At 35.6% G+C, this 26,976-nt stretch overlaps 1 protein-coding gene across 1 annotated transcript in view; it reads right to left on the bottom strand.

Annotated features, from left to right (window-relative positions):
• The window catches only part of LOC124167051, a 158,849-nt gene that overhangs the window by 14,893 nt on the left and 116,980 nt on the right, over positions 1-26,976 (bottom strand). Inside the window, exon 5 of the mRNA XM_046544829.1 lies at positions 10,157-10,293. Coding sequence (XP_046400785.1) covers positions 10,157-10,293 — 137 coding nt within the window. The remainder of the gene's footprint in view (positions 1-10,156; positions 10,294-26,976) is intronic.

A 26,976-nucleotide genomic window follows, 5' to 3' on the forward strand; every position in this document is an offset into this window, starting at 1 on the left:
CTCTGCGAAGACAATCGGACGTATTCTCATTTGAAATCGTGGAATCCTAATATTTATTGACGAAACTTTGAGAATTTTTCAAAAAGTGTTGCAGTTAATACTCTAAATTAATAATTAAAGTATCTCTCTTGATACTGTCAGTAGCAAATTAGCCAGAGGTGGTAAAAATACTACAAATTATTTCAAAGGCATCACTACTTTTTAACATATATTATTTATTGAGAATTAAGATTAGCTATATCGTGAAAACATTGATATTCCAAGTTTTAATGATGAATCGAAAATATTCTCTTATTTTCGCTAGAAGTACATGAGCATAAGAAATTGAACTTAGCTGTCAACTGAGTATTATTAATAAAAATGCTATGAGATTCCTGATTCGATAAATTATGTTAAAAAGTACGTTACTAAAATGATAGGTCTTAAGGTGCTATATAAAGACTCATGTCAGGAAGGAAAATAGGTAATGGTTGGTAAAGTATAAAATTATGCCTGATGTTGGTTTTGTGTTTGACAATACCTCGCTATTTTGTATAAATAAAGCCTCAATTTGTAGTAGTTTTTTTGTTTTCTATTGTGGTTCAAATTTACGGTTTTTATGTCTCTTTACCTTTTTATAGATTTTAAAAGAAGAATTAAAAAGTGAAGAATAGAGCGCAATGCGTCGCTATTTCCTCTCTCAATGCAAACGATTGATTTGTATTCGAGGAGTGAGAAGGATTAGGACGTCTGGAACAGCCAAGCACGACACCACTAACTGCCGAAGGCCCTTTGCTGATCGTACATGACTTCTAGGGTCACTCCTTGTTGCAATCGCTCTCTGTCGAGAAACAAAGCAATTGAACCCGCCTACCTAATTTACCTGGTGACCTGTGGGGGGGAGGGGAGCGGGCCCCAAGCGTATTTATTGCTGCGACCACTAGTGTGGAATTCAACCGCATTTCCTATCACCCCTGGAGAGTAACACATGAATTCTATCTCAAACAAAAAAATTGGCGTTGAAATAAAGGGGTAGGATATTAAATAAATTCAATGTAAATCCAGATACCTAATACGTTTACATGGCAGTAGACTTAGGATTTGATAATTTTCCGAATAAAATTTACTCTCCATGAGTATGGGCGTACAATGATAGATTCTATGAAACAATTTGCATTAACAATAATGTTAACTGTGACATGTGGCGCGTGCGTATAAGAAGGAGCTCGTTAAAAGCAATATTTCTGGCGTTATAGATTGCATGCGATCTTCACTTCATAATAGATATTTTAGGGATAGTCTATTATCAAGACTTATTTAGCACAATTATTTACTTTGGAATGAAGGATTTTCGCATTTGATATCTTAGTTCTTACCTTTTCATCATCGAAGACATATTTCGTTATGAAGTATTAGTTTTGTTTTGTATGTTTATGTCAAAATTGCCTTGAAAACCAAAACCTTTGTTGTAATTTAACTATATGTATTACATACGGTACTGACATATGTGGGAAAATATGGCGGAAATTCGATTAGAGGTAACTAATTATATTTAAAGTCCAAAAATTCATGAAATATTAATTAGGTATGCCATCAAACATTCGTGTTTATGTCATCATTTCATGAATCCATATGAATAAGGATTTGCATATACTGGTAATTGATTGAGAATTCGCATGCATCGGTGAACAATTGATTTCATTAAGTATGTTACACATTTGTTTTTTCAGTGCTGAAGTTTATATTTATCGTTGATGTTTTACCGAAAATGGCGTAGTTATTATGGTTTGGACTACATAAGTGTATGTTCGAAAATTCGTTTTTTCGAAATATTTTCAACTTTAGGGCCAGAATCATAGAGATATTACTTTAAAGGGAAATTAATGCATCGAAAAATGGATTGCCAGAGGATAGGTGACGATGGTGTAGTGGTCTTCTGGATATATCGTTGGCTAATTAAGGGACCTCATGGAGCTACACAAAGTTTGGGTCGGAGCTAAAACCCCCAAGACCCTGCCTGAGTGCCTGTTACACGCTATTGGTGGCGATAAATGTAAATACCTAGACTCCTATGCGGCTTTCCTTTAATATAAGTGTGAATTCCAGCGCGAATTTTTTTCAGAAGATTGCGAACTCTTCGCCCTTCGTTTTATTATTACATCACTGGCGAACCAGATTCATGCATAAAGAAGTATTCTCTGCTAGAATTTTATTTAAAGTATATGGAAACTATGCTTGAAAAATGTGTCAATCTTCTAAGGAATTCTTTTAAGGGCTCTAGAGAATCTAGAGAACTCACTTTTTTCATATACTATTTTCTGTTGAACTCTGTGTAGAAGTAGAATCCTCAAGGTGCAGTTTCCGTGGTATGCTCATATTCTGCGTACTCCGTGATTTCCACGTTTTCGAGGTTTTTCGTTTTTAAATTTTTCTTGTGAATTAGTCATCTGTTCCTTTTTCTCTCATCTATACTTATGGAACTAAGGTTAAATTGTTTTCAAAACATCGCATATAGCCTACAATTCAACTTCTACTCTATGATCCAAAAAAACTTTATTATTATAAAATTTACAGATATGGACGGTAACTTACTAATTTTTTCAAGGAGAACTGCACATCTGTTTCTACAAGCCATACAATACAGACAAAAAATAAATTGCTTTTGACTATTTAGCCAAACTAATTGGTTTGTTTCAACGAATTTTATTGATTAAATCAACTAACGCAAATGAGAACTTTTATTATGACGAAGGAAAAATATGCAACTATAAAGTTAACCAAGTATAAAAAGTGCTACGAGAGTGAAAAATAAAATAATAAATTAAGATATACGCGGAATAAATCTTAGATCTGTAAAATAGTTACAATGAAGATGAAACTATTTATGAAATTTTGGCAGTGAAGAAGAGCCAGACGTAGGTATAGACACTTTCAAACGTGATATAGCCAATTAAACATGATTTTATAGCTCAGAAAAACCTTCGGCAATGTTTGGTCATTGAAACTCAGTAGAAATAAAAAGTTTGAGAATACTAGTTTGGTGTCTTATTGGTTAGAATGAAAAACAGAGTTAATAGAAATTTCAAGATCTATGAAACTATTAATCTGAATGCGGTGTATATTAGTCCCTCGTAGAGTAATACTTCATATCTTCGGTCCCAGTGAACTTAAGAAATTATTAGCATGACCTTTTTTTAGTCGGAGAACTAAAATTAGCGATGGGTACGGAATAGGTCATACGTTTGCGTGTATTAATTATTAAAGCCTAACGCTTTCCGCTTTTCCGGGTAACGTTTTCCGCCTCTTGCCTTGGTTTCTTTTCGTTCTTAGATCTATAAACTAATGACAATGATGAAACTATATATTAAATTTTGGCTATAAAACAATCAGGCATTGGTTTAGACACTTTTAAACGTGATATTGTCAATTAAATGTTTTTATAAGCTGTAAAACATGATTAAACTAAAGTCAGATTAATGCCACGCAGATCTCCATAGATTCTCCTATTAATCACACTTGTAGCACTTTTTCATATTTTGCTTGCTTTACCATTGCATATTTTGTCTTGAATTTTGCTAAAAAAATCCTCGTTTGCGTTATTGATTTTAGTTAACAAAAGTGTTATATTATCACCAAAATCACTTGATTAAAATGTCAAATTTAAGTCATTTGTTTTTTGTATTGTATGGCTCGGAGGAGCAGATACGCAGTTCTCCTGGAGGCCCACTTTAGGCAAGATAGAAATGGAATATGTAAGGTCAAAGGTTTCAGAAAGTATCTCACGGATATTCTATGAGTACAAGATGCACGTCAATTCAACGGTGTGTCGCGGGATAATTTGTCGTATGTACACTACCTTCAGGGCCCTGTTGGCTTGCAATGCCTCTATTGGGTCTAAGGGTTCGGGGTTATCTCATCGGTTGCGGGTGATCAAACGTTGGAACGTTCGACTCACAGCGAAGGGGAGGGTGGGTCAAAGGTTGAGGGGTGTTGCAAACCGGAAAAGGGGCCAGCGCATACGTCACCCTGTTTCCTTCCTGCCAATGAGAGTGTCGAACGGGGGTGGTGATCGACTTCTGAATGCGGGTGGTTGGTAAGGCGTTCAATCCCCGTGTTTCAGGGCGCGACCGAATACGCCCAGGGTAATCTGTTGCGTGGGAATGTTACCTCCGCGTTATCCTGCGACCTGTTGGCCTGTTCCACGTTAGGAGTACCAACCCACTCCTTTCTCCGTCTCCCAAGTCACATTTTTACGCTATTGATAATCATTTGTCGATTAGTGACGTGTGTGTTCCATGCGAATTATGTTTGAACATTTTTATATTAAACGGCGTAGGATTGATTTCATCAGCGTATAGTTTGAAATTGCTTCAGTTCCGTCGTCATCTTTGTATTTATTACTTTTAACTACGATTCAAGGTGAGCAGTAGTATTCCATACATTTCAGTTTTATAGTACTCATTTTGGCCTGTTCCACGGCAAGTAACGGCACGGGATAACGGCACTGCATTGATTTTATCTTAATTTAATTTTAAATTGTTTCAGTTCGGTTACTATATTTGCATTTATTTATTTTAACAGCGATGACAAGTGTACAATTCTATTATATCATTTTATAGTAGTATTTTATATTTTAGGTTGCCGAAAATATATTTTGTAAAGAAAAAATATTTTTTATTTTTACCGGAAATGGAACTTAGACCCATGCTGAACGGTATATAGAATTGGAATAGAAAGTACTGCAGGAATACGAAAAATTGTTTTCATGGAATCATGAAAAAAAAATAAAAAAAAATAAAAAAAAATATTATTTATGTTTACCAGAAATTGAACTTTGATACATGCTTAACTATATAGAATAGGAATAGTAGCAAAAGTGGAATCCTCCCAGTGTTATCATATTGACATGTGAGAGCGGTATGACATAATAGGCCTTACGTCCGAAAAGTCGTGAAAAATATTTGAGTAGTCTTGGTAGCACAAATTGATATGATTGATTGGAATGTAGTGAGTATAATTAATAATTAAAAAATATAATTTCAAAATTAATCTCCGTACATGCTTATCGGAGCACACCAAGAAAAAACTTTAGAAGATAGCGTGTTGCCTTGTGGACATTAATTGTTTGTCGCTGATGGAAGTATACGGAATTCGATGGAAGGATAGTGTGTGCAAGAGCAAATGAACTGTATTTTTCTCAGTTATTTTTATATTTTTACACATGACACTGCCCAAAGCTTATCAAGGCATATTGGAATAGGGAATAGTTGATTCTTAGGTTTATTAATGGCTCATCAGTAAATCCTGTCGCAGGCTTTTTTTGAAGTAGTTTCCTACTGCAGTTTTGAAGGTCAAATACATGCATTCAGTTGTGAAACTGGAAGCCACTCTTTACCAATATATTTATAGGAGTAAATGTTATAGCCGTTTATGAGTGGAATTTTCGGTACTAAGTTTTATTGCATAGCTTTGCTGTAACTTATACGAGCCAACTTATAAGATCCTAATTATTTTATCAATAATAATTTTAAAACTATCATGCTACCATACCAAGAATCGACGGGGTAATATTCTCGCCATCAAAACCATGGATATCTGTTCACTTTTTACTACAGTTAGGCTTTTTTTTGGTGGCCTCAATAGCCCAATATCCGCATACTAAGACCGTTATATTTACATACTTATTTTTACCTATGCGTGATGAAAGAAAGCAAAGCACTTTAATGCTAAGCTTGGAAAAATTGACGCCCCATTTTGTGATAATTACAACTGACAAATTTAATTCCAAAGTTTGTAGCACTCTTAGATAACAAGCTTTCCATAGTTTTTTTGGCGCAGATCTTCCTCCTCGAAAACAGTCTTATCACATAGAACCCGGAATGTAGTGATTTTCTCATACAGGAGACGAGGGTAAGAAAGGAAATCTTTCATGAAAAACGATGCATCAGTCAAAGAATTTCTCTTTAACGTTTTGTATTGCTTTTTTCCCCTTAGCTAAAGAGCTTCAAAACCTCGGAAACGAACTAGACTGAGGTTCTTCACGAAGTGCCATACTCATTAAATTGTCAATTAAAGAGTATTCAAACGATAAAAGGACATTTTCGTCCAGCATATTAAGAATGAAAACGTCGTGTCTGAATTATTTCTTTTTCTATGATACATTAACCATATCATTCCTTGGTTTTACCGCATTGATTGAGAATCGACGGGGCATGTCTGCTAGTGCACATATACTAGTGTATAATTGTAAGGTATACTGTCTACTACTAAAAAGGTTGATTTTATTGCTTTGCGCTACGCAGCATGCGTATCGAATATTTTATAGACTGAATTGTGACAATGCCTATAAATCAGACAGAATAATCAGTTACAATGAAAAGCATAAAAAATATTAGGAACAGTGCTAAATCACTGCAACACATTAAAACAGGGATTTTATCCTCATGAAATGGGAATTAATTTCTACTCTCTTTAATTAGCAAAAAGATCAACTTTATCTTGGAAAGAAGCCTTAGGACAGCCTGGGTCACTGCTCTTTATGACCCAAAAGTTTGGCCTAATTCAATGTCACTACTTCGCGCGAGTCCAGGTTCCTTATATTCAGTTTTATTAAAGAGATTTTTTTCGTCAAAAGCTTTTCTGCCACTTAAATGCTCAGTGAATCCAGGATAGAAAAGCCCAGGCAGATAGTGGCAGGGTTTTTTCGTCCCTTCCACTTTGGACGAGAGGAAAGGGCTTCCTAGGGTGCAGTGGATAATTTCGGCACTCTTCGTGTCCGCGGACGGCACTTTGGAGGGTCGGATTTTTTTTATGGTGGCCCAAAGGGTCACCTACGTGTCACGGATTACGTCACGGATCCTATCTCTCGGCAAAGGCGACCCCAGCGACACCTAGATCTCTCTTTCTTCTCCTGTCTTTCGTTATTCTCCTTTTTCTCTCCAGGCTTTCGCCATTTTCAAGGAGCTAAGGTCCAGGGGTAATTAAAATTACGCACCATCTAGCTTTTACATTTACGTTAATTCGAAAAATAGAGTTTTTCATGCTTTATATGATGAAAATGCAACAAATGTATTTATAAAAAATGACTTGAAATTTTCCAGGTAGAATTCAATGACTTAACTCGTTACGAGACGGTTCTGAAGATGAGCGAAAGTTCCCCTGGGAAAGAAATCATTTATCTCGACCGAGAATTTAGGAAATCCAGGTTCAAATCTCGGTCGAGGCAAATAATTTCTTTCTCTGCTGATTTTCCATACAAGTAACGTTGTAATTTGTGAATAATTTACTCTTTATTCTATTTAATGAAATTTTCTGTAAGACCTTTATTTTGTGCCCTGGCAACGCTGGAATTCATCTCATTTCTATGATTAATTTCATCAAAAATTTCAGCGCCGTGAGAGATCATTTTCCCTGATCTGAGCGGGTCGATTGGAGCATCAAATTTCTTTTATTCCGCCGAAGAACCGAATAAGGCATACCAGCCTCGAAAGTTTTTGTTTTACTTACTTTATTACGCTCTAAAATTACGTGAACTTTCGGGTTACTCCACAAAGGGGTCAGGGGTTATTTTCTTGAATAATTTCTTAGGATGCTAACAACTTTATCAAAATTAGTTTGCCAGTTAACTTTGTGTTTAAAACTTCCAGCTAGCTTAATCAATTCATCAATTAAGTATTCCTCATAATTTGAATAAATTATATAGAATACTTTCACAAATCAAACAAAAATACCATAAATTTATATTTTTCCATGAGTCGATCCTGACTATGAAAGGGCTTCAAGTTACTTAAATAAAATAAATAAACGCGGATTTTTGAGTTTTCAATTTGCATCATTGAGAAACTTTTCATTCGTATTCTATTTCAAGAGTAATATATTGTTAGATCACATCATAAAATTACTATTACGAAATTAAGCAACTCTTAATATATGCATCCCTTATTTTCAACGGTCGAAATTCATGAATGCTTTACTTTGGCCACTTGAGTAATTTATCTATTCCATTTCAGGTCTCCTCATTTTCATCCTATTTCTAAAGTAAGTTACTTGAAATACCATTTACACACGTTTTTTACATATTGAATTGGGTATTTTTTCTCAGGCCTTTATTTAATTATTTTGCATTGATTCATTTTCATTTTATTCATAAAATAGTGGTTCATCGTGATGTTCACTAAAAACACCCTTTTTTCCCTAGTTTGCTCTTCGATGAACGTCTTTAAGAGAAATTTTGATCGGAGTTGTATCAGGAAAAAACCTTTCATACAGATAGTACATGAAAGAGACGAAATATTTCGGAATCCGTAATGTTTTGCAATTCACCATTATCATTTCAAAACCTCCATACTACTGATTTTTAACTTCGACATTATTATAAAAATATTGCAACCACATTTTGATATATAATTGCCTCCAAAAAAACAGATCTCGATGAAATATTCCTTTTTTCATTAAACAAATTAGTGGAGAAATGAGGAAAAAACATGCATAATTACTCATCTGGATATAAAAAATGCCTCGTACTCATTGTCAATCTAAATACCGCACGGAGCGTGAAATATGAATCCATCAACTCGACAAGCGAGTATCCATGAGGATGAAAAATAAAACGCAGGAACATAATCAAAGAAAAAATGAACGAAAGCCGGTGAATTAAAAAATATACATACATATATAGTTTTTTTTATTCATCCGGTAATAACTTTTGGTTTGCCCAATCCGAGCGGGTGGGGAACCGTATTTTTTTTGGTACTCTACTACTCTCGGACAAAGTGTCCGAAATTCGACCGGGGGAAGGGAGGAGAGCCGCCTTTGCCCGTAACTTGTTGAAAAAAAGGTCGTAAATGTATAAAAAAATGTTTACGGGGCGTGGGGAAAGATGGGGTGGAGGAAAGGAAGGATATAAAAATGTTTCACTGGGCTTGAATAATGGTCGTTTATTTTTTTTTGTTCCCGAATCTGTGGGATCCTCCTCTTGAATGGTCGAGAGAGGGAGAGAGAATTTAATGCTAGTGGAATGTAATGGCTCTGCGGTTTCCTCTTCCCCTCCCTTGAAGTGAACCTCTAAGCGGAGTCCAAAGGGTGTGTTTCACAGCGAGCGGAAAATGGTCGCGGTAAGGTGTTGCAAAAGGTGATCAGTCCGGAACAAGTGCAAACAGATTACCAGTAGGCGGGAAAAGTGGAGAACCGCCTTCAGGAAAACGGTAAATTATGTATTTTTACGATTCAGGGAGAACGAATGGGAATGAAAATTAAATGTATTTGATTTGCGTATTTAAGACTCTTGAATTATTTTTAGCGATTTATTTTACTCTTTCATTATTACTTAGCTGCTTTTTGTTTTCATGCTAACATATTTAATATTTTTAAATGATTTTTAACGAATAACATTTTTCTTATACGAGTAGTTATGTGTCGTTATTTTTTTAACTTTCATTGCTTCCAAGTTATACTAATATTTACGTAGTCAGGGTTCTTACGTTATTTCTCATGTGTCGAAATACATTCAACATCAGGTTTCTTCTAAAACAGGTATTTTCTCTCACATTGTTAACAGTTTATCGCAGGCATAAGAATTATATCAGGAATGTTACAGTTGAAAACATGCATATTTGTTTCATATTTGCTAACATATTAACTTTTTGATATGGGACGACATTAAGCATTTATACATAAATATATATATTGCTCAGGCTGCCATATTACCGTATTCCAAGAAATTTAAGCACCGACAATATAATAAATATTTATCAAAAACTTGTATGAAAGAATGACAACTCTTGAAAATTCTTATGAGGAAATTTGACATTCTATTTACGAGGGGACTTAAATGAATCTCTAACTGATACAGATGCACGCCTAAGACCGCTATGTTATATTATTCACGGAAATTTACGCAAGGTTTTAGCAAGGATTGACCCCTACAGTTTACGACATTTTGTAACTCTTTAATGGAAAAATGAATTTAATAAATGTTAATATTTTCCTACGGTAATAAAATTCTTGGTGGTAATCATGTTCCAATTTCATAAAAGTCAATATTGTTGCTTAATGGCCATTAATTATTGGAATAAGGAATGACGAAGATTGGAAAATAACGCTATGTGTCAAATAAAAACAATGTGATGAGAAGGGAAGGGGAGAAGTGAGGGAGAGGACAGCCTGTTGTATATCTCACCGTTGAGAACGTGGACGGCGACTGTCGCGAACTCTGTCGGTGAAATGGAACACGTGTAGTTTCCGCTGTCCGGCTTGTCCGCTCTCGCCACAGAAAGCGTGCTGTTAGCGCCTTCGTCCATCAAATCCGTCTTCACGCTGCAAAAAAGATAGCAAGTTAAATTACAATCTATAAGCATATGAAATTAGGACATGGTTTGTTTTGGCACAATTTGGGGCCAATATCATTCGCATTGTAGAGAACCTCTTAAGCGACTTCGATTTGAGGTCTTCAAATATGTATACGATTGAATTAACGGGGGGAGTAAAACCATATCGCATACAAATAATCAAATTTTAATAATTGGATAACCTCAACTTACTTCGTTATTGGTGAGCTAATAGTGTTTAGTGGCAAATTAAAATACTTTATGCCTTATTGTAATTTTGCTGCACACTCATTACAAAGCAGCTTTTTGAAATCCCTCGATGGTGCAAGCTGTTTTATTTTTCCATAGCTTCCGTAAAATTGAAATTGCATCAATTCATTTTTAATAAATTAAATTGCCTTCCCTCATGGTGAATATTGTCGTTATTTCAATTTACAACTCATCATTACTCTATAATTTCAAAAGTTATTCTCTCAGCCAACTCATTTTCAACTTCATTTTTTTACGTTTGTCTTTTTTGAATACATATAAATAACATAAATACTACTAAATTAAAATAAAATTTTTCATTAAGCTAGATAAAACGTTGTCTCTTTCGTCCACCGGAATGGAAGCCGAATTAAAGACTTAAAAAAATGAAATACGCCGCGAGTGAATGCCTAGAAATATTGATTTTCTCTTCATCGACATTTCTGTTTGTGAAAGACCCCTCAAAGTGGCCCGAAACATTTTCTACCCTAGGCTTCTTTCTGCTATTCAAGCCATTCAAATCGGCTCCACCCTGTAGAAAGGGTGTAATGACCAGGCTTGTCTCTTCGGGCCTCGCCAAAACACTTGCAAAAAGCGTATAAGAACGCAGGCTAAAGTCAAAGAACTATCCTCGGGCTACAATCATGTCAAGGTGGAAAGACTTGCGCGTTCCTTCAGCCTTCCTAGGGCTGCATTGGCGGGATCAATTTTCTGTTGCTCCCGTTAAGGCCACTCTAGACATATCGGTCGATGTGTACAATTATAAGCCTGACGAAAAGTAGTCCCCATGATGCTGTCATGAAAAAATCATTGTAAGAATGGAAGTGGGATACCTACGAAATATTTCCTCCTGGAAAATAGGGAAAAATTGGAATGAGTAAGGACGGCAATGTCCTCGAGCCCGCCAACGCGCAAAACCCTTGTAGAGATTTATCATCATCATCAGTACCCAGGAAAGAAGAAAAGAAGACCCAGAAGATAAAGAAGAAGGAGACAGCAAGAAATTTGGCTCCATGGAGGGAAATGATGAAAGTTAAAAAATATTAGATGTGTAATGGAGAGAGGGAGAATAAATATCTTAGGATTATGTCAAATGAGGTGGGAGAATGGTGGACACTACTGGAGTAATGGGTACATGGTTATAAGTAGTGGTAGGGAGGAATGTTAATTAGGGGTTGATTTGGTACTAACCGGGAAACTCGTTGAGATAGTGGCAAATATAGATCAGGTTAGCGATAGGAATCTGGTGATAGAGATTGAGGCACTACCCGCCAACCTTTTGGTGTTTCAAGTTTACATGCCCACTAGCAATCATTGGGAGGAAAAAGTAGATGACGTGTATGAGCATCTCGAGGATATAATTGGAGAAACTCCGGGTGATAAAAATCTAGTAGGGACTGGAACGCTTCATTCGAAGTAGGGAGAGATGGAAACAAAATAGGAGAATTTTGATTATTAATGATAGTGATGGAAAGATGCTAGCTGCGCTACCGGATATTCAGAGGAGATAGAATTAATACATGGAAGATCTGTTTGGATGCAGGAAAAGGCCGAAAAGATAGGACATGGAGGAGGAAATTTCACAAGTAGAGGATAACTTTAGGCCGGGGATCATAGTCTAGGAAATCGAAAGATGCGAGCAGAATGCGAGTTTAATATGCAAATGATTTATTGTATTGCTATAAAATGTTAAAAAAATATATTTTAGCCTTTTGGATATTATATTTTTTCTGAATACTTTCGAAAAAATTGCGAACAAAAACAACATTCGCATAATATAGGTCAAAATAAGAGTATATACTCACCCATGTATATTGGGTTTTTCTAGTATCGGTTTCACGAAAAGCATCACATTCAGGCACATAATTAATTTATTTAAAAGATAAATATCCCCATTTTTTGTTCATGTTTTACCAGAAAATGCTGCTATGCAGTGAAACCGATTAATATATACGATCGCAGAAGAGTACAAAATATCAGCATAACAATTGTAGATGAAAGCATTATACTTTATTAATTACGATTACAGTTGGATCGCAAATTTTGCATGGTGTAAAATAATAGTTGAATTTTTTATTTCCAAGGTTTGATACCTCTAACTCTTCTCATACTACTCATTACTCTTCCTACAACTCATTATCTAAACCCCCAATTGGTTTTATTTCACTCATGGTCGTTGGAATTTTTTTTAAATCAGCGCCGCTGGAATAGCAGCAAAAACTATTTATATCTATTATAACTATTTTCATCCGCCTTGTCAACATTTCAAGAGCATAAAAAACTATCGCTTTTCCCGTTCAAGCACATGGCGATAAAAAAATTGGGCGAACCTTGTGCGCAGAATTGCTGCGGGGATGAAAGGCGTTCCCAAATGAAGAGGCGACAACTATGATCAAAGGACTCTGGAGGAAGACTAAAGACTGACGAAACATCTACGTGGTGTGAGTTACCCTACAATTTTGAGACAGGCCGTGAAGAGAGATGTTGGATGAAATGCGTTGCTTTGAGACCCATTGCTAGAGAAGGGCTTGCTCTAGATTAAGCACTTGCATGAATGTAGCTAGACGAGAGTAGGCGACCGGTGTCTGAGAATGTAATCGTTAGCGCTGGATGGCAAAAGAAAAAAACGAGATGAATTAGTTGTTCTCTTTAATCATGCATAAATGTTCATTCTCGTAAGTTGTTTGCGGTAATATCTCGTCGGATATGCATAAAGCTCCAATATTCATATGCCTGCAAGACCACAAAACTCTGCAAATATTTAAATGTGCTGAAAAATTAAGCCAGCAGTGGTTTGCGAAATATGCATTTTTGAAAAGGGCAGCATTGCGTTGGAGTGATATGGAGTTTGAATGGAAAAGTGGATACTCTCCTATTCCTCGCCAGGAGGGTCTAAAATTTTCCTGTCTCTATGCAGTTGCATGCATTGTTCCTTTCAATCCTACGTTTATAGTATTCTATCCTCTACTCTGCCAATGCCTTGATATTGGAGTTTGGTATTGGAAAAGCTGATATTGGAGTTTACTAAAATGTTATGCACGTGGAACTTGGATTTCACCGTCAAAGGATAAGAGTAAAGATTCTTATAGAAGGCGTGTCCTGAAAATAAACTAAAGCAAATGTCCGTTGGAAATAAAGCAGGAACGCATAAAAACACACCTACCATTTTGGTTTAACTTATTTTTTCATGATTTTTGAATTAAATTAAGTTGAAATCATGAAATGAATTAAATTGTGAAATGATATTTGGTCTTAACATTATTAAATGCAATTTCAATGGCTAAGTAAATATTGTTTCACCTTTAAATTAATTCCAATAAATTTTGGTGTGAATTTAACTTTACAGAAATATAAATCTTTTAAGGTAGCTTATCTTACACCGTATTATAGATAAACCATCATAAAATGTCGGCCTCAGTGGCGGCGGGGATAAGACCTGGCCTACCATACGAAGGCCGCGGGTTTGAGTCCCGCCTGGATAGCTTGCCGATTCTAGAACAAGGGTGTGTGTGTAATCGTCTGTTTAAACTCCCGAATTGAAGGCCTCATTGTGCTGTTTTCGGGGGTAATCGAGATAAATAAATAAATAAATAAAATGCGTTTCATTGATACATCATTACCGTGGATGCATATTTCCACTGAGTTTCTTCAATTCATTCGAAATAGAATTTTATTTTCCCAAAGAATTCGTAACTGAGCACCAAATGAAGTTGTTCGGAGAATAAATACACTATCGTGGAAAGAAGTCTGAGACTTTCTTGTTGAAGAAAGGCAGACATAACAAAGATTGGGTTTCCCCCACAAAAACCACGTTGTTCCCAAGTCCCATCTTCCCTCGGCTCCTTATCTCTTGGCCAATCAATAGCACTCAGGGCACCGGAACTTCATTCCGACCTCATGGCTAGCCCCTCAGCATCACTGACCTCCCTCGGGGATTTTGCGGTTAAGCGGTTGATTAAAAATCTACGCAGCAACCCAAGGGAATAAAGCAGTGCTCCTTAGCGACAGTGGTAAAGCAACCCTATCCATCAATATGCTGAACACGTAATATTAATCTTGAAAAAGAGATCCAAGATGTGGCATCTTTTGAGCATCTTTTCCGGGGAAAATCAGAAATTGGATGATTTGGTAGAAGTGTTTGTGCGATTTACCAGAAATCCAGAAATATTTTATGGAAGGGGACGCCGTACACAAAAGGACACCTTTCATAATTGTTTTTGTTTTAACTAATGGAAGTTATACAACACTTGTTTTCTATTTTTCAATTTCTTTTACCAACTTAAATATGGGTACTTTTTACAGTATATTTTTAGCTGTATATAGGCCTGTATGTAGGCTTGTAGCTTTATATAAGCCTGCTTACACCCTTAGAAAACTGATACACCATTTTTTCCTATTTTTCCGGTTCATGGTACCACTAGACCATGGTAATGATACTTCCGATACTTAAAAATGGTTATTTATTATTGAAATTGTAAATATTTGGTTTTATTTTCTAACGGTAATAAATGGAAATTGAGTTCGTATTTTTCCCATTGCTGTCGCAATGCGAGCATTGGTAATTCGGTTTTATTGAGAGGTAATGTGGTGGACAAGAGCTCAAAAATTGGATTTGACTGATTGTGTGCACTGATTTAAAACTCAGTGCATCACAATATGAGTCATTGGTATATTTGAAGGAGTTTAATAAAAAAAAAGCTTAATGCATACATTTAGTGATTCTTGGATTTATGCCTCATCACGACGGCATTATTTTAACCATTAGGTTACTACTCAGTTTTCGCAGAAATATGAATTTCATTGAATAATAGTGATAATAAGGTTTTGCTCCTGCTTATGAGGCCAAGATTGGTAATGAAAGTGTGTTGAATCCCCTATATTTCTCCGCAATAAAGAAAGCCAATGGATATAAGATACAGACATCAGTATCATTTGAATTTAAGCAGTGAGTTTATTAATTCCGAGTAAATTTAAAAAATCTAAATTACGGTTAAAGGAGTTAAAACATGATCCAGTTATCAAACTTTAATTTCCTAATTGTTTTCATTTTTTGCATTATAATATGAGCTAATTTAAAAGACGAAGTGGTTTAATTTTTGCTCATGCTTTTTAAGTCTTGAGTTAAGTTCACATTTTCTACTATCGCTTTCACTGGATTTGATGTGTGTTTTCTGTTTGAACCATTCCCCCAGTTTCTATTTGCACCTTATGGAAAAACTTGATCATTCTTTCGAGGTTATTGTGACTCACGTATCTTTAAGCTGAGGCAAAAGAGACTAAGATTCCCATATTCCCATGAAATTACAGCATCGTGTTCAATGTAGCCAACGCCAAGAAACTGTCGAGAAGAAAATCCAAGAAATGTTTAAGTAAACTAAATAAGGGGAAAGAAACTACATATTAATTGTTAAAAGTGTACCCTTTTTCACTTATATGCTTCTATTTTTATCTATATATCAGTTTTGATGAAAAAGCCATTCTAAATGTGTATTTTTTTTCTTTCCCAACATCTTCGCTTTATTTGGTCTACCTCAATGGATTTCTCCCTCAGTGTTTCTATGAGTTGACCGTGTCTCAAGATGCGGCCAATCCGCCTGGATTATCTCCTCCTCAATGTTGGTTGGGCAGTTTCTGATTGCTGTATTAGTTACGGGTAAATTCACGATTGCACAGCACACTGAGCTATACAACGTATCCATGCGCTTTGGTTCCTCTCGATTTGAGCGCCGCCAGCAATGACGGTTCATTCAATGGTTGAGTCAAAACTAGGATTATTAGACTTAATTTTGGTAGTACTTTAATTATTATTATGTACATGCATAAGGGTATTGAATTTAAATTTAGCAATAATAAAGTTTTGTTTTAAATCAATTGCGAATTTAAAATCTTGCCGAAGTAAATATGATCGGAAAAAACGTGAATTTATCATTTTTTTATTAGAGTCTGTTTGAGGCAATGAAAAGAATTTTTAGCCAACTGTAAACCTTGTCATTCGTGACATTTTATTAAGATTTTTTTGTATTAAGAGGTATTTTTTTTAGTTTTAAGAGAGACGTGAATTTCGTTATCCCGGCCGAATAAAGTTTTCTATTATACTGCCTGTAGCACTAAAAAACTTAAAATTTTAAGTTTACGCTCTTATTTCACTTAGTACCTCTCTGCCAGTCTCAAGTGGCTTAAGTAAGTGTTAAAACCGGTTTGGGAAATAAAAATGCTGTATAGCTAGGAACGTTAATTTTACAGTGCTGTTTTAAGAATTTGCTTGGCATAGAACATATGCGATGTACTTAAACATGCGCAAAAAGATTAAGGATAATCAGCGCACAGAACTCGTTTGCCCCACTTTGCTTTTCGTGCGGAGTGTAGTTTGGTTTAATCTATTTTACATTCCGTTTCTCCTCTATACGCTTCCCCGACCGTATCTTCCTTGCGTTCAGTGGCCGCTCAATTAATCCAGCCAGTGGCTCGATACACCTGCACTTATTCATGGTGCCGTCCGAGACAAAATAAACCTATTAACTAGGACGGCGACGATATGTGAGTCCTTATGGTTTGTCATTAGATTTTATTTTTTGTATTTATTTGGATGAACGTTTAGATTTGGCTGAAAAATATCCTCAACATTAATAAGGGGAATAAGCAACTTTGAAATGATATCAGAATCCTAATTCTAAGCGAGATGCGTACATGAAAGAAAAATTTGGAGCTTATTCATGCCTCATTACAGGTTTAATGAGGTCAAATTGCGTTCATGAACAAATATTCGTGGAAAAGAATTAGTTAATTCGGTCAGAAGTCCTAATCTGATGTGTTTCGAAAGAAGGAATATGCTTCACCGATACCCCACACGTATAACTTTTTCATACATCATTTTAATATGACATGATACGCATTCCCTTACCTCTGGAATCTATTGAAAAAGTAATACAATGGGAGACGAATACATGTTGAAATAATATGATGAATTTTCAATTTTTTAGATTCATTTAATTATTATTTCACTATCAAATATTCGTGGAAATGAATTGGCTTGTTGGATCAGTTTTTTATTGAATGTACTTCTAAAGAATAAAATAATTTAATAGTTACGTTAAAGGGTATAAATTCCAAATAACGGTTCAGTTATGGATTTGAATGCATTGTTCTAACCGCCTGTCGTTTACACGAAATTTTCAGGAAGGCGAACCGATCGTATTAGCCCTTTTGAAGTACCAAGAAGAAAGGAACACCTGTAATTGTATCATGGCTGACGAAAAAATTGTGATGCATTGGATGAACTCTCTCTTTCCTTCAATATCAGACAGATGCCGATATGTTTATGTTATCCCATCTTAGCTTGCTTGCGATGAAGGATAAGCAGATTATAAATATGTATAAACAATATTTATATATGTAGTGGCGCCGACTCCATGGGGCCTGAGGGGACCCGAGCCCTCTCAAAAATTCGTGTGAGGAAAATATGTGTCAGGCTTGTCGATTTTCCCCGAAGTGTCCAGATATCGAGATTCGAGTTATCAGGGTTCTCATGTTGATCATATGACTCTTCTAAAATGCTTAAAAAACTTAAAACTCACCTCTCATAAAATTTTCCGAGGCAAGATCCCCGGTTTGGGCCTCCCAAATATTTTTTGTTAGTCGGCATCCCTACATATACGAGACAAAGACATTCTAAACTTTCTAAGAGGAACTCTTCAACAGTTTATACGTACTCGGCGAAGTTAAAATAAATATATTCTTTTTGAAAAGCAAATGGAATCTGAATAATTCATTAAATCACTATCGTTGAATAATTGATAATCAATTCATCATTGGCATGCTCATATCATGTATCAATTCATTAGCTAATTTATAGAGCATTAATGTAAGTTGGTATTAAGAATTTGAGCATGTCAGAATAATCCATCAAGTCGAGCGAACACTTATCCAAGGGGGAAATTGTTTATAATATTTATAAAACCATGAAAATTATCCCAAAACCTTATAAATATTCGGATTAATAAGTGAACCATTCACCAATTTTGAAAGTTTAAAATAAATTGTCATCAAGGTGACTTATGTGGGAATCTTACCAATCGAAGGTAAAAAATGGCTCTAAAATGGATTGCGACCCATATTTTTATCAGATATTTGTAGTCCGAATTATGTGCACTAGAATACTGAAGTGCACTAATAACCTTACCTTTTATATAAAAAAAAAGTTCCTGTCTAGTGAAGAGAGCGTTTTAATAATCATTTTCGGCCTATGAATTACGTTATCCACTGAATTGATTGAAAAATTAATAAAATTAGGGACGCATGTAATCTAAAACAGATCATCAATATTTAAGTATATAGTTCAGATTTTTGTGAACATAAGATGAATTCTCACGACGATAATTTTTTAGGAATTCGGCAAAAAAGATAATACGACCCACATATTGCCAAAAATTGATATGTTTCCCGGGTTATTCGTTCAAGTATATAAATGCACGCTATTTCGTGAGAAGGCATTTGCTAATGGTATTTTTCACCTCTTAGCGCTCGTAAAACGTCATCCATCAGTTGAGGCGTCTGAAAATGAGAGGCGAATTCGATGGAGAAAAAAAAACAGTGTCGTTATGCGACGCACGGGGAGGAGGGGGAGCTAACGTGAGCAGACTAGTTGAAATTCCATCCAAAGACGGCGCTGAGGTGGAGAGAAAGGCAGGGGCGTGGAGGAGTATTGGAATTGATTCGGTCTTCGATAAGTGGGGCAGAAGAGACGGGGTAGCGATGGTTTGGAAGAGCAGTACTTCGAGATGAGAGATGCGAAGCGTTTGGTTTCATTTGGCACCATTCACGTTTTAATTCCTTTCTTCCACGAACATCAAAGGGAACAAAAAATCTCAGTAAATTTAAAGCCCGAAGACGTCCAACCGATCATCGCAATTTGCAAAACTTTTAAAAATAAAAACAAAAACATATATAGTGTGCACTGTGAGTCCCAATACTTTTGACCTGCATCCACGGGCAGTCCACAGTTGCCCGTGAATTAATTTCACGCCCTGCGCTCCAATGGCCCTTAACTTGATCCTGACATGGCCAAAAATGACGGTGGTCCGTAGCGGTCAGGAAAGCGTCCATTACTCCCTTGCGACATACTGGATGGGGGGATATTGCTTTGCTACGGTCAATTTAAAAATAAAAATATTGTTATTGATTTTTAACGTGTAGTTCCGTCGAGCGATGTGGTATGAATTTCCCTCAGCCATTTAAGTCTGTAACTTCTATCTCAATAGGCAACCCGCCAAGGCTTTTATTTTTATATTTTTTTAGATCCAAGAGAATAGTGGCAGGAGTAACTTGATCTAGTAGGTGAAGGGCTTGGAAGATTATTGAAGGATCCTGGATTGAAACCTTTAGTAAAGTCTTGGAACATGCCCCGAAAATTCGACCACGGAAGTGCAAGGTCGCCAAGGGAAAGGAACTGACTCCCCGAAATTTAGCTATTTGAACGACAGTGGCTAAGTCCGGGGTGAAGTCTAAGCTTATATATCAAATCCAACCTTTGGGTTGCTTTACTAAGTGTAAAATTGAAGTGTGGTCATTTATTTTATTCATATATTTGACTCCACGAAAACGATGTCGTCTCGTATATGCATCCTTCTTATCGCCAGCAGAGATGAATAGGCTGTCAAAAAATCTCCTCCAATAAATGCTAGAGGTAAGCACTTTGAAAAAAATTTCAAAAACAGTGACTAATAAGTACCTATGAAAGGCAACGGGTAGGCCTTCATCCATAAGTAAAGATAACTGGCGGAAAGACGGAGCCCTAAAATATGGCAGATATATATATTTCGAGATGAAGAGTAAAAATACCACAAAATGATGGCTGCAAATGCATTTGACCGAAAGAACAATGTTTCTGTGATACGAATGTTAAGATTTCAGCTAATAATTTTATTCCATTGATTAATTAGGCGTGTTAAAAGACAGTGCTGCATTCAACCGGCGAATCGCCGACTCTTTCGTTTACGGCAAAGTCCCGCCGGCCGGCGAATCGCCGTCTCTTTCAGCCAAAGGGTTAATGGAGTGAATCTTATTTGGTGCTGCATTTAGTGATGACTATTGAATGCATATTTTCAAAATTTAGTTGTTCGGGCTTATACATAGTCAGTTACATATAGGAGTCATTTTTCAATCATCGCATTTAAAAAAATTGAATCAAGATGACAAGGTTATTCAAATAAGCTAACTATTTTGTCTCATGTGAAATAAATATGCTATTAACATATTTTAAAAGCAATACAACGATACATTAAACTGCTATGTAGTTATTTTAATTATAGGCTTATCATTAATAAATAATATTTGTTAATTATAATATATGTTCATTACAAATCAAGAATATTTTCCTCTTGAGGATATGTTAAGTTCTTAAGATTTTATTTCCTCAACAATTTGTTTGTTCATTTGACCAAAATAAGGAAAAATTTAGCGTACACCATTGCTTTGAAATAGTTTTTTGTTGAGCATTTATTATAACATAAAGTCATCTCATTTTGATAGAAGTTGGACGAGGTTATTACCTTGAGAAATTGCTTTTTCATTATCGCATTCAGTATGTCCATGTCGATGTTTTCCAAATTTTGATTTTAATGAGTAATTATAATTAGGTTTTTGCTCACTGACATGAACAAGTTTTCATAAAATTGACTGAATTGGCTAAAGTAACAATATTCTAAGAGATATTTGCTATTTAAAAATATTAAATAACTTCATTTTTCGATTTGGATGGAATTCCTTACAATTGAAGCTATTTCTTTCCGATAAAACTAATGGTCAAATACTCAAACGGATATTTTTTAAATAATCATAGTTCATATCTTTCATTTATAACGAGCAACGTGAATAAAAACTTTTAAGAGCAGACCTCGCGTTTTCTCCAAACAAACACTGAAGCTTGATTGGAAAGTGAAATGAAAACAAATCGTGTTTGACTAGGGAGTCATTAATAAAGGTCATTCATCTCTCTCAAAAGGCTGTCGCAATTTATTTTAGCCCATTTTCAATCTCCTGGTTAATGGATCGGAATGGCTTCTCAGGGCAGCAAAGTGGTCGTAGGCAAGATCCAAATTTATTTCCTTGCCTTTAGCATCACACCTTTGTGGCTTTTAGAGCGGTCTTTTGGATTAACAGCCCATCAAGCAGTCTTTTTAAGAATGGCACTTTGGGCCACTCTGCCCTTGACCCTTTTTCCTCATGATACGGGTTAACAGAAGGGAATGATTTCTCGAACCTAATTGATTGTAATCGCAGTGCGTGATGACTGGCACAGTGAAAATTAAACTTTCGTTTTAACCCTCTGTATAAGGCGTCTTATTCTGCAATTCTTTTGTTTCCTGATTCTCGAATTTTCCTCTGCTCATTCCATTAGTAAGTTATGAAAACACCTATATTACTCCAATGAATAACTTATTTCGATAACGTTTTGTCGCATAAGAATTTTAGTTTAAGGTAAGTAATTTAAAAGCAAATTAATCACGTGTGTACGTAGTATGATATAGAAGAGCATCTCCAGAATTTTATTTCACATAATAACCTTATGCTGTTAGATTTTATCGCACCTCAGTATTTTTTCTCGAAATGGTAATTATAGTTAAATATTAGATCATACCGCGTGCAGTGCATGTTTCGTGAGGAAGTTTTATCTTACCCGTCGGTGTAAGACATGGATAATTACATTCACAGAGGAAATTTACAGAATTTACTAAGGCTGCTGATTATGCAGCGAAATGAGAGATATATACTTTTAAAAATGTTGATTAAGGTATTAATGACTCATTTGAATATTTAGAATTAGTCTGAGAACTCAATCAAAGGATAGTCAAGAAATATTATGCATGTATAAGGATGGTAGTTTTTGGGGGTAATACTCGAGACTAATTCCATTTGCACTGGGTTATAAATGGTAAATGTGATAATCATAATTGCATATTTCCTTCTAATATAGAAAATGATGGTTAGTATATTTGATAGATTACCTACTTGAATCATTAATTCTTAATGATATCATGCGCATTATCGATTTCGTAAATAAATTCGTTTTTTTGCCGCACATTACGTTACAAACTTGGAATTAAACTTTAAATGAGCATTCATTAAAATATTAACAATGAATTCAAAATAGAATTAAGGTAAATCTTTTATCTCACAAAATGAAGGATTGGATATCAGATATCACTGGCATAAAGTTAAAACTGCATTGATATACGCACATCGTCAGATAGACTGAAATTAATAAATAAATTCACGTTAAAATTAATTTATGTATTTTGAGAAAAATGGTCAAAAGATGATCAATATAATCTAAAAACTTGAATGTAAACGGACAGTGTAACCAAATAGCATCTTTCTTAGCAACTCAGAAAGCATCGTCTTGAAACCTTTAGGTGAGTCTACATAAGGCAAAAGGGACAAAGTTAGAGAAGAAGATATTTTGCCGAAGTGGTAGGGGTAGTATTTAGTTTATCCTGCGCACAATAAACCACTTTAATAAATGATTGGTTGGGCTCACCATTTAAATATACCCAACGAGCACCCTATCTTCATTAGGCGGCTTTAGGGGTAATGTGTCCATAGTGTAAGCAATCGAATATTTGTGCCATTGAAGACTGGTGAGAAATTCGATGATGTGGGAGATTTTAGGGAAATTCTGGCCGCATTTTTCATCTTTGAACTAGTAGCGTATGGAAGGTTCCAAATTTTAATATTCAATCCAGGGATAAGGTGGTGATCTGCGCTTGAAATATTCTCTATTTTCATCCATCGGCATCAGGGATGGCTCGGCTACCACATATTTTATCGCATCACTGCGGTCTGCGACTAAACCTTTTGGATAAATTCAAGAGCAGTGTCTTTTCAAACGAAGTTAGCAATATCTTAGGAACGCCAACATAATACGGAAGATCAGATCATAGAAATAAATAAGAGAGATAGACTGTAGAACAAATATATTCAGAATGTCTTTTTTTCTACGATCAATAAGAGCTTATAAGGGCAGCGTTAGAACTCAAAAATAGATAAGAAGACTTGTAGTGTAGTCTTCTAACTTATGTATAACTTAATGCATGTTCCTTTATTTTATTATTATCTCTAAAAGCGTATGGTAGCATAATTTGTTAGCATGCGTGACGTTTTTTTGGATCGTGTGGTGTGCATGTGGGAGTCCAATTGCATGCTGCATGCTGGTGATTGATCACCTCCTGCCAAAAACCCTATAGGTGGCTCGCAAGGTATAATGTAGAAGTTCGATTATCTTCCGAGGTTTGCTCATTCACTCCTCCCTCGTAACGGCATTTATATGAACTACATTTTATGTTCCTTCCTAATGTAAGTTGGTTTCTGTTTTCACTTCGTTCGCATTTTAATCGGTTTACAAAAATTGACCGCGCATCGCAAAAGGCCTGCTATCCTACGACTTCAATACTTCTATAGCAGCACTATTATTTAGAATAATTCTCTAACTTAGTATTCGTGACAGCATCATTGGGTGAGGTTGCATACCTAGCAGTTCCTCGATCGGTCGTTAAAGGTCGGGCGTCAAGTCTCCTCATCGTGCGAAATTGACACATCCCGGGCCGTCTCGACCCCTGCGTTCCTCAGACGATCGCATTTCTCTCTCCTCTATTCCATTAGCTGCTCATCGATTTCTCATTTGAGGTCTATTCTTGAGAGTAGGTCGTATATAAGGGTTTAGAGCGGACTGATTCATTTTTAGGGACGCGTTTCGTTCTATTATTTTTTTTTTCATTTCCGTTCAAGGGCTTGAGCGGCAGAACGCATTTGCGTTGAGGGGATCGCATAGGAAAAACGGATGCTGGTAATTTTCCACCGTCAAATGTACGGTTGAAATTTGGATCGCTTTCGAATATCGAGTTATGAAAATGTAATGCCCCTTTCATCTGGATCAGCAGTTTTGTGCCCTGCGCGCAGAGTGCCTACTATTTTTCTCGATGGCAGTGGCGTAGCGTTGGGTGAGGGGGCCTGGATCCCATCACTCATAGTTAAGATGCATAAAAATATATAATATTAAGGCATATAAAATATTATTTAAGCATATTATATTGTAACAAATTAATTATGCTCCTCATTTTCATTTTTCTAGCTTCCTCATGTATTTGAAAGAGTTCGAAGCTCCGGAAAAAGTACATCACTGCATATACTTAAGTTAATTTGGTTAAAATGCAATTACTTTTCTTCATCACAAGGGCAAACAAAATGTTGAGAAATCATGAATTTGCAAGTTTTTTTGATAATGAAAAATTATAAAATTAATTAAACCTCTACTTAGTACCCTGTTTATTCAAATATTTTCCCCCTGAACCCCCTGGTTTTGTACCCTCCCCTCGAACGAATTTCCGTCCTACGATACCATTCAATGAATTCTATTTTTCCCAATCAATAATTTACAAAGAATCCAGTTCCGAAAGCATTGCAGCGACTGTGTTTTATTCTATGAATGATTAATATCTATGAAGTATGTAGTTCCTGAATATTCATGTTGTGGTATAAAAACTAATATATTCATTGGAGGAGTAAGAAACTATGCTAGAAAAAGGCTGTGTTTAATTTCAGTTGAAATTTAGATCGCTTTCAAATATGAAAATGTAATGCCCCTTTCATTCGGATCAGCAGTTTGGTCCCCTGCGCGTAGAGTGCCTACTATTTTTCTATAGCCATTGTTTTCTCCACTGCTGAGATCATTTCAGCAACTATGCTTTACACGATGAGCAAAAAAATATGATCATGAAATATGTAGATCCTGAATATTCATTTTGTGGTACAAAAACAAACCTAGTCATCGCAGGAGTAAGAATCCATCCTAGAAAAGCAGTGTTTTATTTCAGTTGCAGATGAAATTCTGGATACAGAATCGAGTTAGGATAATTGAACACTGGGAATGATTTTGAGGAAAATTTAAATTTCATGGTGATTCTTCTGAATGTATTTTTTGCCTTCGAAGCCGTGACCTTATCTTCTATTTCAAAATATTTAAAAAAATCAGCGTACGGAAAAATGCGCTTTTCTCGTAGAATGAAAATTGAATTCAACATACGGAATTACGAACGTCCTACATTCTGATGAATATCATTTCGTGCATCTTTTCCTTGTAAAGTAGTTGTTGCAGGTAATTTTTTTTTGGATTGAAGTAAGTTTATCTGAACGACACTGGGTAAATTTTACATCGCACTCAGTAATTATCCAATGGTGCTAACATGTTCTGTGTTGACACGCATAAACATAGTTCAGCATATTAAATATCCCAGTTTATCGGTAATGGATTTGATTTTAGCGATTAGATTTCTTCTTGATAGTGGAATGGGAAATGTTATTAAAATCTTTGAAACTATGAATATGGAATTTGCGCACAAGTCAATTTCGGTATGTAACAAATATTACATAAATTGTGTACTCATGGCATTCCTTGATAAATTATCATCTCGCGTACACCTTTTTTATGTGTATATGCTCGCTGTCCTAACGAGTTCTCAAGAGGCATTATATTAGTACGCCTACTCTTACTCTCATGGCCATCTATACCGTAGATGGTCTATAGCCTCGCCAACTGATTGCCTCCAATTCATTTATCTCCTGCATCCTGATCGCTGACATCCATTCTCCCAATATCAATCAACACCTCATCCTTCCATCTTTTTCTCGTTCGTCCTGAAGGTCGTCTTCCAAGAGAATAGTTTTCTGTCCAGACTGTTTTAATAGGACCTCTTTTTCTCCTCTGATGATGTGTCCTGCCCATCGAAATCTCCGGCTTTTAGCTTCAGCTACTACGTCTAGTGAGTAAAAAAGGTCCCTGACTTCAATGTTGTGTTTTATTCTCTTGGTTCCATATTCTCTTGTGGGCCCAAAAAATTTCCTTAATACTTTATTTTCGAAGGTAATTGACTTCTTTTCCGTTCTTTTGTCGATAACCTATGATTCATCTCCATAGAGGAGGATTTCTCTTATTATGGTTTTATGAGTTTTTAGTTTGGTAGTGATAGATAACATTTTTAATGTTAGCAGCTTGGTTAGGGCCTACATACTTTTATTGGCTGAATTTATTCTGTTTTGTATCTCATGCCAATCAATAATGTCTAAGTTGATTATGATATCAAGGTCTTTAAGTTCATTTAGTATTTCAAAATCGTTATCCTTAATATATATCTACTTTACTTACATACTGACGTGTACTCAGTGAATAGTGTAAATTAATGGTTAAAGCCCTTCACAATGTTAATGAAAGGGTAAAAGAATAGCAGAAGTGGTAAATATTTTGAGAATATTCTGTCATAAACCTGATGTAGGAGGACGTAAAAATTCAATTTGATCTATCCAATCCAATAACAAAATATAGCCAATATATAAAAATGAGTGATCGAAGTTTTGGAAATATAATTTGAAAATT

This window comes from Ischnura elegans, chromosome 10 (genome assembly GCF_921293095.1).
Source record: "Ischnura elegans chromosome 10, ioIscEleg1.1, whole genome shotgun sequence".
NCBI lineage: Eukaryota > Metazoa > Arthropoda > Insecta > Odonata > Coenagrionidae > Ischnura > Ischnura elegans.